This window comes from Mus pahari, chromosome 8 (assembly GCF_900095145.1).
Source record: "Mus pahari chromosome 8, PAHARI_EIJ_v1.1, whole genome shotgun sequence".
Classification (NCBI taxonomy): domain Eukaryota; kingdom Metazoa; phylum Chordata; class Mammalia; order Rodentia; family Muridae; genus Mus; species Mus pahari.
The window spans coordinates 92,763,587-92,781,546 of record NC_034597.1 but is presented as its reverse complement, the minus strand read 5'-3'; the positions used below and the strand labels follow the sequence as shown (position 1 = coordinate 92,781,546).

General features: G+C 46.9%; 2 protein-coding genes across 2 annotated transcripts in view; both read left to right on the top strand.

The window, feature by feature from the left end:
• Obi1 (ORC ubiquitin ligase 1) overlaps nucleotides 1-7,147 on the top strand; it is a 46,800-nt gene extending 39,653 nt beyond the window's left edge. The window contains exon 6 of the mRNA XM_021203383.2: nucleotides 4,399-7,147. Coding sequence (XP_021059042.1) covers nucleotides 4,399-5,929 — 1,531 coding nt within the window. The 3' untranslated portion in view covers nucleotides 5,930-7,147. The remainder of the gene's footprint in view (nucleotides 1-4,398) is intronic.
• Nucleotides 7,148-16,631: 9,484 nt separating this feature from the next.
• Pou4f1 (POU class 4 homeobox 1) overlaps nucleotides 16,632-17,960 on the top strand; it is a 2,140-nt gene continuing 811 nt past the window's right edge. The window contains 2 exon segments of the mRNA XM_021203631.1: nucleotides 16,632-16,885; nucleotides 17,635-17,959. Coding sequence (XP_021059290.1) covers nucleotides 16,763-16,885; nucleotides 17,635-17,959 — 448 coding nt within the window. The 5' untranslated portion in view covers nucleotides 16,632-16,762.

Sequence of the window (17,960 nt, the reverse complement as noted above, 5' to 3'; positions counted from 1 at the left end):
AACAGGCTTTTGCCTCCATATCCTTTTTTTCCTCATCCAGAATGTATACTTCAGTTAATATTGGCAGGCTCAAAAATCCTGAAAGCCTCTCTAGATTCTGGCAAATGTATTTCCAGTGTCAGCTCCCAAACTGTTCACAGTGTTTCTCTAGCATAATGAAGCCTTTGGCCATCATTGCTACTTTGAAAATCAAAGCTTTTTGGTCTCTAATGGAATGTTTATAAAAATGCACCATTTTGAAATTTGCTCGGGAAAAGGAAGTAATGTTAGATGATACTTAGAAATCCCTCTGGCTTGCCTTGGCAATGCTTCCTTTAATGTTATGTACTCTGGAAATATCTGGAATTAGTAGAAATAAGAGAGTATTAAAATGAAAAGATAAATAAGCGCTTGTGTTCATTGTCTTATTTCCTAAAAGTGTGCCATTATACGTGTATGCTTGGTTGTTTCTCTGTATGATAGCTTACTTAGCTCTTGCCACATTTAATAGAAGTGTCTTGGAATCACTAAAGCTTACCTGCCCCGACTCAGAAATTCAGAGTCTTTTACTCTGGTGAAAGGGAAGTTTTCTGGGTGGAGCTGTGAGAATGTCAAGCCTGTAGTTAAAAGCTGTGCTGTATAAAGTCTGCAGTAAAAAGCTATATGCTACTCCATCATTTTCCTTGTTGTAAATCAAAAAAGAAATCATATGTATGAAATGTATCTGTCTTAATAACATAACAACTATCATACTTACACATAAAAGGACAGAGGTCTTAGCTGTTCATCCTATAGTATTGGCTCTACCTTAATGAATGGAATAATGTAGCTTAAAGTAGGAGGCTTATATTTATATGAGATATTTAACAAGGGACTGCTGTATATCAGGAATGACTCTAATAGTCTAACAGTGAATGCAGACCCTGAGGCCCTCTACCCTCCTGGCATATCGACTATAATAGAGGAGCCAGAAGACAAATCAGTGCCCATGGATTTGACTATTTCTGTCAGTGTGCTCATTAGCATAGTTTAAAAAAAGTTCCAACACTTGGTATTATAACCTTGTGTGAAATGTTAAAGTGGACTATTGGTGTTCTCAAATCACTGACTGTTTGATCAGAAAACAGCCTAACTTTTTCAATGAGTTGTGCTTTGCTTGTCCTACTTAATTGTCTGATGCTGACGTCTGTTAGTTCCCATGGCACTTCAGCTTTTCTCCCTGAAATGATGGGAAAATATGACTAGGAATATCAATAGAACCTTTGCTACATTTAAAAAATATGCCATTAAGTGGGGCCCAGGGAGACGGCTCAGTGAGCAAGAGATCTCTGCACAAACATGTGGGTCTGAAGAAGGATTCCTGGCACACATAAAAAGAAAGCTCTGCCTGGTCAGATACTTCCGTTGGAAGATAGGAGGACCATGGGAGCCTCAATCTATCCAGAATACAGCAAGCTCTAGATTCAGTTGAGAGATAAGGCAGAAAGTGAGAGGATACCCAATTGTCATTCTTTGGCTTCTGCATAGCATACATACATATGTGTACCATACACAACACACACACACACACACACACACACACACACACACACACACACACACACAGAGCAGTTTGGTAGCTTCTGATGTGTTGTCTAGTAGCATTATTTGATTTTAAACCATTTCCTCTTTTTTATGTGAAGATGTCTGCGTTATAAAGTCTGTACTTAAAGAAATGAATCTCTGTGAGTAAATGTAAGGCTGTCACATTTATTTGTTCTTTGCATTAAATAAACATGTTACACAGTTTTCCCATTTAAAAACATGCAGTTTACTTGAGTGTGCCAGAGTGGTTTCAATCAGGAACTCACAAACATGTTTGCAGAAGGCACTCTGATCTTTGTCCACCTTTCTAAAGTTCTTTTGCAGAACTATGGCTTTGCTATCAATTATATTTAGAAGCCAAATATTTTCTTGACAAAGAAAAACTCTTGACATTGCTTAACCAAATTCTCGTAGTAGCAAACTTTGTCTTAAGATGAAGAGGCTTTTTTCCCTGTAGTCTTTGGTTTTATTATGTCTCTTGCTTTTGTCTTACAATTCAGAAGCTGAAGGCAATGTGCTTTGGGACTTGGGTTAATTGCAGTGAGGAGATCAATATTCAGCAGTTGTATCTTTTAGAGCCCTTTCTACCTTGAAATGTGATGATTCTATATTTACCTTTGCTCTTGCCTTTTTCTGTCGGTAGCAAGAGAGCACAGATCATATGAGTGCTATGCTGGAGAAAAACTGGGCCAGGGGTTGAGGAGGTGACAGCATTGGGTGGCTGTCTAGAACATATGGTTGACTGTACAAGGTACAGTTGCTGATGACTTCTTGTACTCTTTCATATGATTTACTGATACATGGTCTTAGTTTTAATGATTTTTTTCAATTTGTAATTATATTTATGTACAGAAAACTCAGTATACCTTTAACCCAATTTAGTGGCGAGTTCTTTAGCCTTTGCCCTTTCCAGTTTGGCAATGCGAGCTACAAACTTAGGACCCCAGGATGTTGCCTCCCCAGTGGTGGTGGTTCTCATCATTCTGTCATTATAGTTGGTCCTAATGGCTTCCACCAGCTTAGCCAGAGCACCCTTGTCTTCCGAGTTAAACTGTGTGAAGGACAGTGGTGCATGTCTTCCTGTGGACCAGGAGCCCCTTTCCCTTGATGATGCAATAGGGCACTCCCATCTTTTGACACCGGACAGGCAGGAAAACCACCATGGGGTCTCCATCATGGGCAATCACCACCAGCCGACCCTTCTTGTGCTCCACCAAGGTGGAGACTGCATTGACTCCTGCTCGGAGGACAGGTGGTCTCTTAGTTGAGACATCCCCTTTGCCAGCAGCTTTCTTCTCAGCACGGGCCAGTAGACTTTGCTTCTTCTCTTGCTTTGTCTCTGGCCTGTACTTGTGGCAAGCTTAAGCAGCTGAGTAGCTGTTTGCCTGTCCAGGGCCTGGGTGAACTGGTTAATGGCAGGAGGTACTTTGAGCCGCTTATAGAGGATGGCTCTTTGCCACTGAAGTCTGATGTAGCAGGGCCATTTGACAAAGGGTGTTAGATCTCTTTTGGGCTGGATGTCCTGCCCAGTGCCAAAGGTCTTGGGCCTTTTCTCAAACAAAGGATTGAACACATTATTGGCCTCCTGTTTCTTGACTATGGTGGGTGCCTTATTCCCCTTGGCTTTTTTTCCTTTGGGCATCTTGCTTGACTGGTGGAGAGAGCAGTTTTAATTATGTTTGTAGTTAAGAAAGGGGAGAAAAAGAATAGTTTTTAGAGCATACCTTCTCAGATACCTTTCCGACCACAGACAGCTCTCAAATTCTTAGCGATCAGTTAGTATGGAAGTTATCAAGACAACAGCTAAGGCTCTGAAGGAGTTTGAGGAAGTAAAGGGATTTTTCATGGTATTCTACAAAAACAATTTCCTGTAAGAATCCTCACTTGTCATCAGATAGAATTAATGAGCTGGAGTAGTGTTAATAAGTCTGTGCCTCCAGCCCCAGGTGCACTCCCAACCTGTACTGGCTGTTCACAGATTGTTTTCTCCACTGAACCCAGTACCCATTCTTGACAGAATAATGGAAAATAGATCGTACCAGGTAACGTGTGCATTTTTGATGTTCTTTCTAGTCACTCTCAAATATACCCCTTCAGAAAGTATAAAAATGTTTTTATGCGTAGTATGGTGGAACCACAAGCACTGACTTCGTATTTCAAAGTTGGAAGAAATGAGATTGATGTCCCACACAGTTGTAAAATGCAGAAAATAGGAGAGGTGGAATGACTTAAAGCCCAGTGTTGCAAAAGGCCAAGAGAAAGCTTCCTATCAGCAGCGACTGTAATTGAAAGGGTCCAAATAAGTATTTAAAACCTCCCCTCCTGAGACGTCTGCATTTCTGAAATTCAAATTGACATTTTATGTTTGACAAGGTGACATTGTATAAGAAATGTATTGTAAAACACTGCTGTGCGATAGGAAAATGATTGAATGTAAATATTTCAAGATGTGGACCACTGTTCAAATGTTATCATAAATCTTTGCCATTGTTTTAGGGGATAACTCTTCATGCATATGTGAGCTGGATTGATAGCTAGCTTTTGGAAAGAAAATCATCAGTGGGTTTCTGCCTTTGTCTCATTAGTCTGACTTTACTACTAAAATGTCTTACTAGATTTTGTGCTACTATGTGCTTATTATTACTCGTTATTAAGTATAATCATTTTTTGAAGGTATTACACTAGGATTGCTTTTGTCCTACACAGGAAATGTTCTGAAATCTCCCTTACATGATTGAAACTGTCTATGTTATGTGGGTAGGGACAGTTTACACTTAAATTTTACAAAGAAAACAGCCTGAGCCTTATCATTAACCATCCTTCCATTCTTTCCAGGTTTGGAAGGTTTACAGTTGCTGCTCTTCAATCCAAGGTAGAACAGTATGAACGTGAAACCAATCGCCTCAAGAAAGCTCTAGAACGAAGTGATAAATATATAGAGGAACTAGAGTCTCAAGTAGCACTCCTGAAGCACTCAGAGGAGGCCAAGGAAGACGTGGATGCCCTGTGCCAGAGGGCACCCTCTGCAGACAGCAAGGGGCCCAACGGCAGCGATGAGCTTGGACCACCAAAGAATCAGAGTGACAGTGCCAGAAAGCAGGCTGGCTCGGCTAGTGCTTCTCACCTGGCCACACCTTCTAGCAGCAGACTAGCTGACTCCAGTTCTGTCAGACAGGAGAGCACCAGCAGGACTGAACCAAGCTGTCCCCAAAACAAAGACCGATACCCCAAGCCCACAGAACCACGGTTGGGTACAAGAGAGACTCCGATGGATACTTATTTGGAAAGAGAGTGGGGCAGCAAGCCTAGCGACTGTGCACCTTACAAAGAGGACGAACTTTATGGTCTCCCGGCTTCCTGCACTCCCTTGTCACTTAGCTGCCTTCAGCTGAACACTCCAGAAAACAGAGAGAACCCTGTGATCAAAGCAGGGAGTTCCAAAAAGCATGCAAACCATCTTAGAAAACTGGTATTTGATGATTTCTGTGATTCTCCAAATGCCTGTAATAACAATTCTTCAGAGGATGATAGAAGGGAAAATGAAAAGAAATCAGACTGCTTTGCTTCGTCAAAGACAGGATTTTGGGATTGTTGCTCTACGAGCTATACCCAGAGCTTGGAGTTTGATGGTTCAGAGGGGAATGCAATAGCAAACTCTGTTGGGGAAATACCTTCAAAACTGAGTGAGAAATCAGGCTCGTGCTTGTCCAAGAGACTCAGCTGTATCCGCTCCCTGGAAATGAATCGAACAAGAACGTCCAGTGAGGCGTCCATGGATGCTGCTTATCTTGACAAGATCTCGGAGCTGGACTCCATGATGTCAGAGTCTGACAACAGCAAGAGCCCTTGTCATAACGGGTTTAAATCGGTGGAGTTGGAGGGGCCCTCGAAGTCACCTCAAGGCAGGGAGTTTCTCGAGGAAGCCGACAAGTTACAAGAAGGAAGTGCACTGAACCTTCCCAAAACCGCTCTCGCAGCCGACGGGTTAGAGAGTGGGGGTGAGTGGGGGCCCAGCTCTCTCTTTCTCCTTTCTCCAGCTGACCATGAGATGAGTGAAGATTTTTCTCTCCACTCCACTTCTCATTCAGGAGCCAGTGAGGTCAAACCCCAAAACTGTTTGTTTCAGACGGAGTTTTCCCAGGGTGTTCTGTTAAGCAGTTCCCAAGGATTATTTGAGGATCAGAGGTTTGGATCGTCTTTATTTAAGATGTCCTCAGATATGCAGAGCCTTCACAGCCCTCTTCAGTCTCCGTGGTCTGCTGCCTTTGTGCCTGAAAAGAGGAGTAAGAATGTGAACCAGTCAACCAAGAGAAAGATACAGAGCAGCCTTTCCAACGCCAGCCCGTCCAAAGCCACCAAAAGCTGACTCACCGGGGAGATAGCCTTGCAAGGGGTGGGGGTGTTTTCAATGTTACTGTAGTCACTTCATGAGGGTTCTATACAATCCTGAACTGATCATCTTCAGTCAAGTGTCAAGTCAGAATGGTGGGTCACCTATCTCCAGGGTACTGCATCTTGAAGAAACTGGTCTGTCACTCTCATTTGGTCATCTTTGTAACCAGAGAGCTTAGGGAGATGACCAGATTTGTCTCTGTGTTATTTGTTCTGCTTTTAAAGGATGTTGTGTGTATCTGGATTGGCTCCATATTGTTCTCTCAGATCTGGCTTGTTAGGTATGGAGGCCTGTTAAGGCTCAACTGCCTTCAGAACTTGTGTTTCTTAGAACATTTGGTTTTGTCTGTTCTGTTCTTTAAAGCTTTTCCTAGAATGGAAATGTGTATGCCTCTTTTTATTTATGTTTAATGCTGGTCTAACTATTACCAAGGCCATGCTGGAGAAAAGGCACTCTGATCTTAGAGGATTCACTGACGGTTTCTTAGGTTTTATATAGATGTTTACAATTTGTTATATTGTGTTCTGTCCATTTTGTGTGCCTGTGCGTGCGTGCATGCGTGCGTGCATGCGTGTGGGGGGGGAGTGTGTGAACTAGTATGAAAGAACACATTGTATATGAAAAGACTTTCGGGTCATTTATATCTGTGTATCTTTGAACGTGTGTATGTGTACGGGTGTAAAGTTAGAATCATTATGTATTGGAAGGCAGGCATATCAGCTGGGTTTGGAGGAACTTAAACATCCTAGCTTTTTTTTTCCCCAAAACGTGTAGGTAGACAGGCTGTCTGTGTTGCAGGTAGCCTTTTGTGTAGTGAAGTTCTCTCGTTTGCATGTTACTCTCTCTGTGGCAACCTTAAGCATGGGAGCCTTTTCGCTCACTCGCTCCATTCTCCAACCAGAGGGAAAAACCCTCTTATTGGCTGGTGAATGTCTATTAAGTAGGACATTTCTTTAAATGAGAAGTAACAGGTGTGAATGGGGCAATGTGAGTGTGAAGCACAACTGTTAGTGTAGGATTTAAAAGTACGTTATTTTAAACATGTTCAGTATGCCAACATAGGCTATAAAAATGTCTGTATGCTAATAACTTGCTTATCTAATATGCGCTGAACATTTTACATGTATTGTCTTACCTTAACACTGCATGCTTTTTTATGTGAATTAAATAAAGGATGTCATATACACTACATGCTTTTGATGTCATCATGGATGGATAATGAATTAGCCTCTAAAGACCCTGAATCCTATTTTCATTTCATGTTATAACACAGCAGTTGACCAACTATGGACGTAAGGTGAGCCACACACATTTTGTTTATAGTGCAGAGGCTGGGGCCCAGGACCTTGTGGATACGAGGACGGTGCTCCAGTCAGCTACAGCACAGCCATACCCTGCAGCGGTTTTTGAAAGGCCTTCAAGGGAAAAAAGAAAGTAATATTCTCACTATTTTTTTTTTTTAGTAAAAGGTACTTCATATCACACCAGAAAAAAAAAAGATATGAAATTCAAATTGTGTTTCTAAATAAAGTCTTAATAGTACACAGCTACACTCTTCAGTGTCTGCATGTGCTTTTGACAAGAACAGGAAGCTGAATACTTGCAACAGCAACTGACTGTGGCTCATGGAACCTAAAATATGTACTGTCTGCCCTTTCAGTTAAGAATTTGCTGACCCTTGTTATAATAGACTCTGAGGATTCAATGAAACCATAAAAATACAATAAATCACTTTTATGATCTAGAGAATCATGCTCTCCACTTTCAGAAGTAATAATAATGGGGTGGGGGTAGGGCTAACAGGATAGTATTTGTTTTATCATACATATTTTCCAATAATTCATTTCTTTGCCATCGTAAAACTAATGGGATGGTTTCAGAGCTAGTGGCGATATGTCTTTGATGATATGGTTATACATTTAGAATCCATGTAGAAATTCAGGGGATTTTTGTCATGATAAGTATGAGTACTGTAGCCTGAATATCCCCCCAAATTAGATATATTAAAATCTAACCCCCAGGTAATGCTATTAAGAGGCAGTACCCTTGAGAAGTGATTATGTCATAAAAGAGTGGGGTTAATCACTTTGCAAGCAAAGTAGAGGGCACTCGCTCAAATCTTGTGGACATAGCTATAAAGCCCATTTTATTCCTACACTAAAGGTGATCATTCTATAAGATTTGACTGTAGTCACAACATCATTCTTCCTTATCTTGGTATCTGATTTCATGCTAAATAGGCAGCTTCACAGATTTGTAAACATACATACTATATCCAGTCAAAACAAAACTCTTTTGATGGGTTAGGGGCATAGTTAAGATGGTAAAGTCCTTCGCTGGCATGACCAGTGGCCTGTGTTCCATCCCCAGCACTGCATGTACCCTATGTGCTGGAGCACACTTATTGATCCCAGCTTTGAGGTAGAAACTAGATGATCCTAAGTTCAAAGGCAGGAGAGATGACTCAGTGATAAAGAATACTAGCTGCTCTTCCAAAAGATCTCCATTCCATTGCCAGCCCCCATGTGGCAACTCAAAACTTAACTCCTGTTCCAAAGAGTCAGTCCCCCCTCCCTGGCCTCTGAGGGCACCAGGTATGCTGGTAGTACACAGATAAACACAGGCAAAATAACCACACACATACAACATGATAGTTGATTTAAAAACTTCATCCCATCTAAAAGTTAAGTCTTCTGTTTTATTGAATCATCCTCAACTATAAACAAGTTAAAAGACAGCCTAGAATACACAAGACCCTAACTCAATTCTAGAAACACAAGACCCCATCTCAAGCCTAGACTACACAAGGCCCCAACTCAAGCCTAGAATACACAATACCCCAACTCAAGCCTAGAAACGCAAGACCCTAACTCAACCCTAGAATACCCAATACCTCCAACTTAAACATACAGAAGACCCCAACTCAAAGCATACACTTGAAGCTGACTGTTTTTCTAGCCTCTGTTTCATAAAACCCACTTTCAAGACTGCATTCATTCAAAGTCAAGCAGAACTAGCCACCACACGTCTGGAATGACACAGAACCAGAGCTTGGAGCAGTTTTCTAGCTGCAAAGGTCGTTATCTTCCTTGTCCATGCTTGTACAAAAAGGGATGAGTGTGTTCAGAATTTCTTGCAGATCCTTTTTAAAGCATCTCAGTAGTGTTTGTGTCTAAATAGCACTCAATTCCTGCCTATTTTCCTGAGTCTACACTGAAGCTCAATGTAGCATGTGTAAACCTCGTTAGGTTTGAGTTAGGATGTCAGGCAGCACAGTTTGAACTAGGTCTTCCGGATTGGTTCATTTCACTAAAGCCATGTTGGGAAAAGATAAACTCATTCAGATACACTTGATTCGGACAGTTCTTTTTCTTTTTCTTTTTTTTTTAATATGGGGCAGTTTTTAATAGTTAATCTCTAAAAAGTTATGTCTACATTGCTCTCTAAAAATGTTAGAGGTTTACTGTCCTGACAATATAGTCCCCTTAATTACAAATCTTCATACGGTCTACAAGTTAAGTCTTCTGTTTTATTGAATTAGCTAACACACACAGAGCACCTCTGATTTCACGTCTGCATTGCTTCCTCTCTTTGGTACCTGTGCTGGCTTGAGATAAAGGTACCATTAACCAAAAGAAGATCTTGGTCTTGGGCTATATAATGTTTCAGGACCCTATTTGTTGCTACAGACCTGATGGCTTCTAGTTATTAAAAATGTAACATATGCTGGAGATTTTCTCCCTTGTTCTGTACCTGTGGATGGTATGTGTGGTGAGAACCAGATTGAAATGAACATGGTGTACAGTCTGTTAGACTAGAAGAGTTTTCCAAGGCCTCGCAGAAGGTCTTTTCATTCCTGTTTGTGGAAGTCCTATGAAGCAGCCCTTGCCTATCACAATGTAACCCGATCGCCTTAATAATACTTGGCAGAGAGAAAACCTTTTAAGCAATGATCTCAGAGTGCAGAGTGAACATTTATTGCCTAATTCTCGGAACGCTACTCACAGCGAGGAAGCATCTATTAAGGTGCAGCTTTAAGATTCCATCTGGAGCTTGGCTAGGGTGAACTCAGTTTGACTTGACAGAGGCAGTCTAGACCGCCTTGAGTCGCAGTTCCTCTTTTCCAGATAAGGTCTTGGGTGCTGTGGTTGAGAGCAAGCAGCAGGCCCTCCCAAACACAGCTGGATTAAACCTGAGGGCTTTTTGTATTAGTTAGGCTACAAAGACTCATTCTTCAAAAGGCAAAGGTTTGCCTCGGGCATTCACCAGAACTTAGTGTGAGGAGAGAGGATGGATTTTGGTCCTATTTGATTCATCCGACACAGGTGAACAGTAAGGAAGTCTGGAAGCTTCGCAGAGGTGTTTTCTCCTTGGAGTCTTGAAGGGAGTTGGTCTCTGAAGAGGCCCTCTCTCTTCTTCATGTTTGGGTGCCCTGGAAAGAACCCGTTTTTAAAGCAGGCTTCTTGGAAGAGGTACTGAAGTCGAGGCTGCTAAGGACAAAGTTACTAGTAGTATTCAGGCCGCTCTCAAGTGGAGCTTCGCTCCTCCTCTTTTCACAATCCCCAGAGACTCAAGAGTCTTGCTCTAGCCGCCTGAACTGGCGTCCTGGTGGCGAGACATCGACTCCCTAGGCACTGGAAGGCTTCGGGGATGGCGGGGCGGGCTATCTGCTGTCCATTAAGCCAAGGCTTGGCCCTCTGAGGGCTTGGAGAGCTTCCTAGTGTTTAGGGTGAGGATGTGAGGTCCGACCCACCAGCAGCAGCTCGGTCCCTTTCCCACCTCGGATCCGTGGGTACTCAGCCATTTGGGATTCCTGCCAGTTTCCCATCTGTCCAATCCCTCCGGGTCTTGATCCCTAGGGAGGACCCACCCGTCGGATCCCTCCAGCCCAAGTTTCCCGCGCTCTCCAGGGCGCTCTCGTCTGGTCCTTCCCAGGCTGCGTTCCAACAGCCGGTTCTGTGGTTTTCTTTCCTTTTATTATCACTCTCGAAACCTGGCTATTAAGACGCGAAACCAACAAAGAGTTTTCTTCCCACCTTAACCTTGCACACAATCCTTTAACAAATTAATTAATCCTAATGAATTAACACTTCATTTATTTAAACGCGCTACAGTCCATGAATTAAATTTTCATGCAGTGATTAAAGGCTGTTAAAATATGCATGATTTCGTTAAAATTTTATAATAAATCAGGGCAATGTGTTACATGACAAGGCAACTATTTCCCAGTCCCTCGCAAGGGGCTTTGATTTGTGCGGGCGGCGGGAAGGAGGGGCGGCTGGCGGCGGCGCCGGCGAGCGGTAGAGCCGGGCGGCAGGACCCAGCTCCGCACTCCCGGGCTTGGACTGGCTGCCTCGAGGTTTTCTCCCCAGCTTCCAGACCCGCGAGGGATCCAGCTCCTGGAGGCCGAGAGAGGTCGGCAGGCGCGCCCTTCTGCATCCTCGGAATGTCCCTTGGGCCTTGGGCGGAACTGCTGGTCCTCACCGGTAGGGCGAGTTTGTGTCCCGGAACCAGTGGCGGGCCAGAGACTGTCCGACACAGGAAGGCGACAGAACTTACATCGTGTTCTGTGAGGTCAGGGGCTAGCGTACCCGTGGACAAGTTTGTTTGTCGTTATTTTAACCCGGTGACCGGGATGCTCGTTCCCTGAGCACGCTCCTCCATCTTTGAGCCCGCAGGGCACAGACTGAGTAGTGGAACCTCTGGTCCTTAGGGCTCTAAATGACAGGGGAGCTGTGGCCTTGTTAACCGGACCACAGTGATCGGTTGGCCTGCAAAAGTAACACTGTCCACTGACAGGCAGGGAGGCCCAGCACTAATAAGGGATGTTCTCTTGCCTGGTCTCTCCCGGAGAGTTTGGTCAGATAGGTGGGTTCGATGAGAGATAGGGTGGAAATGGACACAAATCTGTATACAATTTATCCAACGCTAAACGCGAGTAACCCGCAATGAACTTACTTGGGATACCCAACGCAGGTCACAAGGTCATCTTTCGGTGGGGTGGTCACATCCAGTAAGATGCCCCGCAAAAGAAGATGCATTTTAATTAAAAAGCCAAAAAAGGAGAGAGAGAAACTGGAGAGAGAGAAAAACTGGTCTTTTCCCAGCTTTCCTTGAGAACTCCCCATCTGACCAGAGCTACAGCACATCTGAGTGCAGAGCAAGGAGTCTGAGAAACCAGTCCGTGTGAACCCATTGCCTAGCATGCCTGGACCTGGCAGACCAAGAGAGGCTAGCAGTTGCCTGCCGGCTGCCTGAGGCACTGGGGTTACAGTGGCTTTAGGAAATCGGAAATCCCGGAGTCCTAGCGGTAGAGCGGAGGTTCACAGGATCCAGCTCAGGGGTGCATTAGACTCCGTTGGCCATGCAGACATGGTAAATGCCCATCACTAGGAAGGATTGGTGCTGTGATGTCCAGAGTCCCAGGACAGCAGAAGAGGTCCTGGGCTAGGTGTGAACATCACATCGTGGAAGTTGGGATGCTCAGGGAGGGAGCGCTAAGAAGTCAGGTACCGCCCTTGGGAGGCGGTCCTGGGACCATGCCAATCCTCCCCTGTGCGGTGAAGGAGGGAGAAGGCATGGACTGGGACTGTCAAAATGTGTCCTCTTCTAGAACAACTCAAACCCTACCTTAAGCCCACATTTCTTCTGCCTGGCTCTTCACACTGTGCTGCATGGCCTTTGAAGTTAGCAACACTCAGGACCTTTGAGTTATGAACGAGTTCTCACTGAGCCTAGAAAAGTGACTCATTTTAACCTAGACAGTGCCTGCAGACGTTTAATTTAATTTCCAGAGCCTGTGAACCGCCTCCTTCACCACCAGGGGCCGGGTAGCACCTGCAGGTGTGTCCTGCATGACCTTGTTCCCAGTGTTATGCCCCACCTGTGCCACAAGTACCCTCCTCCTGTGGCTTCCCCCTGTCACCTCCTGGAGAGCAGCCATGGAAGTGGAAGCTATAACAAAAACTCAGTTTCCAGCATCTTTCTGAAAGGAGAAAGCTAGTATCCAGATGGGCAGCAGAAGTCATGCACATCCTCCATTGGAACCAGGAGAAAGGGTTCTGCCTCAGATGGAGAAGATCCTTGCTCCTTCTCAAATGTCCTCACTCCAACTAACCAGGATGCTCTCCTGTCCTGTAGAGGGGTGCTGCCCAAGGAAATAGAAAACCAGGGCTGCCAAAGGAGGAGGAGAAAATTAATTAATGAGGGAAAGAAATGTGTCTCCGATCCAGATGATAGGCTCACCGTCCCTGGGGAGCCAAAATTCCTTGGAAATCAATAACTGTGCACTCATTACCCCTCTCTTGATAAAATGCAAAGCTATGAGATGGAGTGGGGGATAATCTGTGCTGGTCATTAAACAAGAAGAAGGTGGGGGAAATTGCACCAGAATCCATGCCAAGGTGCACACCCCATCTGGGACTATTAGCACAGGCAGGGGCCAGCTAGTTACAGCAGTTGCCAAGCCAGGAAAACGAAGCAGCAATGTGGGGGAAGGGGTGCAGAGCCTAGGCTGCCACCCTGCCTTCTACACTTCCTAAGGGAGTGTCCCAGGACCCTGTGGAGCTGAGGGTGAGCGGCTTTGAGCAGGATGGCTCTCCAAGCATCACAGTGTACTTCTGCTCGACAGTCTCCCATCATAAATACTACACCTGTAACACACACACCCTCTCCCCATGACTTCCCAATGCATCGACTCCCAGAAATCAGACACTGGTAAATGATAGCTCCTTTAATCTCCAGTGTCTTTACTGGTCCAGACCAAGGCTGAGCAAACATTTAAGAAAGAAGATAAAGAAGCTGTTGGGAGTAGGCCTGCAAAGAACATGCAGGGGCGTCTGCTTAGGACAAGTGCACCCTGTGTCAGGCTCTGTCTTAAAGAGAACCCTTCACAGATCTTGCTACCATCAGTCATCCTTGGCTTCTTGAACCTGCCCTGCCCTTATCTCTTGGTCCCTGGCCAACTGACCCTCCTCTTTTCTAACTACAAATATTGTTTGATAAAGGTCTGTATGTTACAAGTGTCATGGTAGAAAACAAACGAGGCACGAATGACCTTTGGATTGGGTCCACAGTCCCTATGTTTTTATTCCCAAGGCGGGGGGGGGGGGGGGGGGGGNNGGGACGGGATGGGGGCAGACAGAGGGAGCCATTTTTCCTATAGTTGGGAACCTTCTGGTCTTAGGGAAAGAAAAAGAAGAAAAAGCACCCCTGTTGCCAAAGAGAGGTGAGTTAGTTAGGATAGCTCCTGACTTCAGGCCCTTGCCTCTCCAGGCGGGAGTCCATAAGACTCCTGTGAACAGGGGGTGAACTAAGATTAGCTTGGAGTAGCTAAGGACATGCGCCCTCCAGCCCCTACCCAATGGATCCATCTGGCCACAAAGCTACTCTATTTGCCTTTCTATCTGAACTGTGCCATTTAAGGTCCCTAGCGGCAAGCGTTTCCTTCGGGACTTGGAGCCAGGACTGCTGGCGCTTGCTCCTAAGAAGGCAAGGCATTCGGTCTTACACCCTGAGAGAGAACACAAGGAGCCACTGCAGTGGGTGTCAGGAAGGATTAGGTTAAGCCTGGACACCCAGAGGGGCCGAGACCATTGGACTCACTCTTTCCCTCCAGCGATGTCCCGCTCATAGTCCATTTCCCGCTGAGATAAAGTTGCATTTAGCGCTCCCAGGGGAGCCACATAATGGATGAAGAAGTGGCTCCTTCTTGCACCAGCAAATGAACATGCTTCTCACTTCCCTCTCAGGCTAGAAGAAAGGGAGGGGTTGGGAGGACAGAAAGGAAAGAAAAGAAGGAAAGCCAGTGACGCCTGTGGGTTCTTCTTGGAATCTGAATAAACTAGTGGGCATCCTGAAGATACACACTCTCTAAAGCAAAGGAAAAATACAAATCTGCTGGACCAAAGATTTGGGTTTGCAGAAATGAGATTTTCCCTTTGGTGAAAATGCAGCCCTTCTTGGTGTGCGAGTGACCCGCAAGATTATGCATCTGATCTCTGTTTCCCATAAGCAGGTTCTTGTCTCTCTCAGGTTCTCTAGCTAGCAGATGTGATAACATCTGGACCATTATTATCACCCTAGGCAAGGATAGTATCCTTAGGGACTTAGGCACTGGAGCTGAGGCTCCCCAGAGGGGTCCTTGATCTGGTGCTACATGAGGGTAATATAACAGGTTCATTAATTTATTCCTTCTTCTTCATAGGTCTTCATTTCACTGTTGTTGTTGTTACTATTATTGAAGGCTGGACTAGACAGCATATCAGTTACTTCTATCTGATTTGAATTTATATTTGAATTACAATCTATAGATTAGCTTCATTCTGTATCCCAGGTATGAAAAATACTATAAGCAGGCAGATATAAAAAGCAAGGGTCCAAAACGATGTAAAAGAAAGTTTCAACATCTTATTCCCTTTTCTCTGAAGTGGATTTCTTTTCCTGGAGTTTCCAAGAAAAAAAAAAGTGTGTGTGTGTGTGTGTGTGCGCGCGCACACGCATGAGTGTGTGTGTGTGTGTGTGTGTGTGTGTGTGTGTGTGTGTGTGTGACTGGAGAGGAAAAGATAAAGATCTCGGCTACACCCTGTTTACTATTTTTCCCTTTTGATGACTCAAAGCCTCAGATCACCTAGAGCTCCTTTGAAATGTGAGTTTGTACACGGTTAAAGGAGACAAACAATAAGAGAAATGTACAATTTCATTTCAACAGCCTTTCCCGAGTAGAAAGCACATACTCCTTGCGGCTCCTAAGTGACTGTCACTGGTGGTGCCTGACACAGTTATATTCACAACAACAAAGTATGCAGAGAAATTAAATTACGTGGAAATCAATAGCGTCTGACTGCTTCAAACAACTGTCTGTCATGGCTATTATTCTCCGGGAGCCTATTTATAAACCATGAAAGAAACAGGTTCTTGCAGCATAAAGACAGCATCATCCACTGCGCATTTCTGTGTTGTTATTTTTCTCCATATACAGAGGAATGCACGGGCATAATTTAACATAGAAATGCCTCTCTGTGTACATTATATAACAGCTTGTTAGGCACCGGGTAGTGGAGGTGTGCCTAAATAATGCGCATATATTCTGGGAGGAAAACACACCGAGAGGAGTGCCTGCATCCTGTCTTTATTCCTCCAAAAGATTCCTACCCTTCAACAATAACTGGCCCTTTTTGATCTTTGCAGACCGGCGGAGGCAAGGTGGGACGTGCAGCGCGCATGCCTGGCCAGCTACAGGTGCATCACCTGCCTTGTCCTTGCTGGTGGTCACTATAAGAGCGGCTCCCACGCGCCGCCGCCGGTCGCGGCTCGACGAGCGCGCGCGCGCCCGCCCGCTCGCCCGCCCGCTCGCTCGCTCGCCCAAGCACGGCGCCGCGGCCGCGGCCGCGACCGCGGGGAGGGCGCGCGCCAGACAGACGGAGACAGCTGCTGTCTATCAGCGCGGCGGGGCCCGCGAGCTCTCGCGAGAGCTGCCCAGGCCGGCCGCGAGAAGTGGGGCTCAGGTGTAAGAGGAGCGCTGCCCGTCGGCGCGCCGGGGCTAGAGCTCTCGGAGAAGCGGGATCGCGGGACCTGCGCGCGGGCCGGCGGGCGGGCGCTCTGCGCGGTCCGTCCGAGGCAGCGGGCCGCGCTCGCCGGCGCAGCAGCGGCAGCGGCGGCAGCCCCCGCGGCGAGCCTCCGAGCGGAGCCGCCGAGCCGTGCGAGCGAGCGCAGCCTCGGGACGGAGGCCGGGCGAGCCGGCGTGCGCACTTTGCCGCCGAGGACTTTGCGAGTGTTTTGTGGATTTTTACACGCCAAGGCGCCAAGATGATGTCCATGAACAGCAAGCAGCCTCACTTTGCCATGCATCCCACCCTCCCTGAGCACAAGTACCCGTCGCTGCATTCCAGCTCCGAGGCCATCCGGCGGGCCTGCCTGCCCACGCCGCCGGTAAGCGCCCCACGCCCGCGGCTCCGGCCCCGGCCCCGGCCCCGGCCCGCGCGCTCGCTCGCCCCCTCCCCTGCTCCCGCGCCGCTGCCAGCCGGCGGCTGCCCCGTGCAGCTCCGGGCCCCGCTCCCGCGGGCGGGACTGCTCTTAGAGGGATCCCGCTGCGAGGCACGCGTGGCCCGGGGCCATTGGAGGCTGGGGTCCCGACCGCCTGTGCCTCTGTCCAGCGCCTGCCATCCGCGGGGAGCCCTGGGGCAGCGGCTGTAGACTTGGTTCCACTTTTCTCGGTTAATTTCACGCCTGCACAAGGCGATCTCTGCTCGCTCGCTTGCTGCTCGCTTTCTCGCTCGGGTGTGTGGCACGGGTCCTTAGCTTCGAGTGACATCTCCATTTCTTCTTTTTCTTCTTCTTTTCGCCCTTTTTGGTCGTCTCCCACTGCCTTCCCGGAATGTGTTCCCGTGTCCGTCCCCTTCTACCCTTCTCCGCCCTCCGTGTCTCTCCCGTTCTGTTTTCCCCGACCCTGGCATGTTCTCAAATCGTCCCCCGGTCCTCTGTTGACCCTGCTCTTCCCACCCCCTGTTGTTATTTTGGTCGCTTTGTGTTTTGCCTTTTGCCCGTGCTTTCCGGCTTGTGTGTTTGTTTTGTGGTTTCTTTGGTGTTTGTCCCCCCTTTTTTCTCTTTTATTTCCCTTCCTTTCTTTTCTTTTCTTTTCTTTTCTTTTTTCTTTTTGGTTTGGTTTGTGTCGCCTGCAGCTGCAGAGCAACCTCTTCGCCAGCCTGGATGAGACGCTGCTGGCGCGGGCCGAGGCGCTGGCGGCCGTGGACATCGCGGTGTCCCAGGGCAAGAGCCACCCTTTCAAGCCGGACGCCACGTACCACACGATGAATAGCGTGCCCTGCACGTCCACGTCCACCGTGCCGCTAGCGCACCACCACCACCACCATCATCACCACCAGGCGCTCGAGCCTGGTGACCTGCTGGACCACATCTCGTCGCCGTCGCTCGCGCTCATGGCCGGCGCAGGGGGCGCGGGCGCGGCGGGAGGCGGCGGCGGCGCCCACGACGGCCCTGGGGGCGG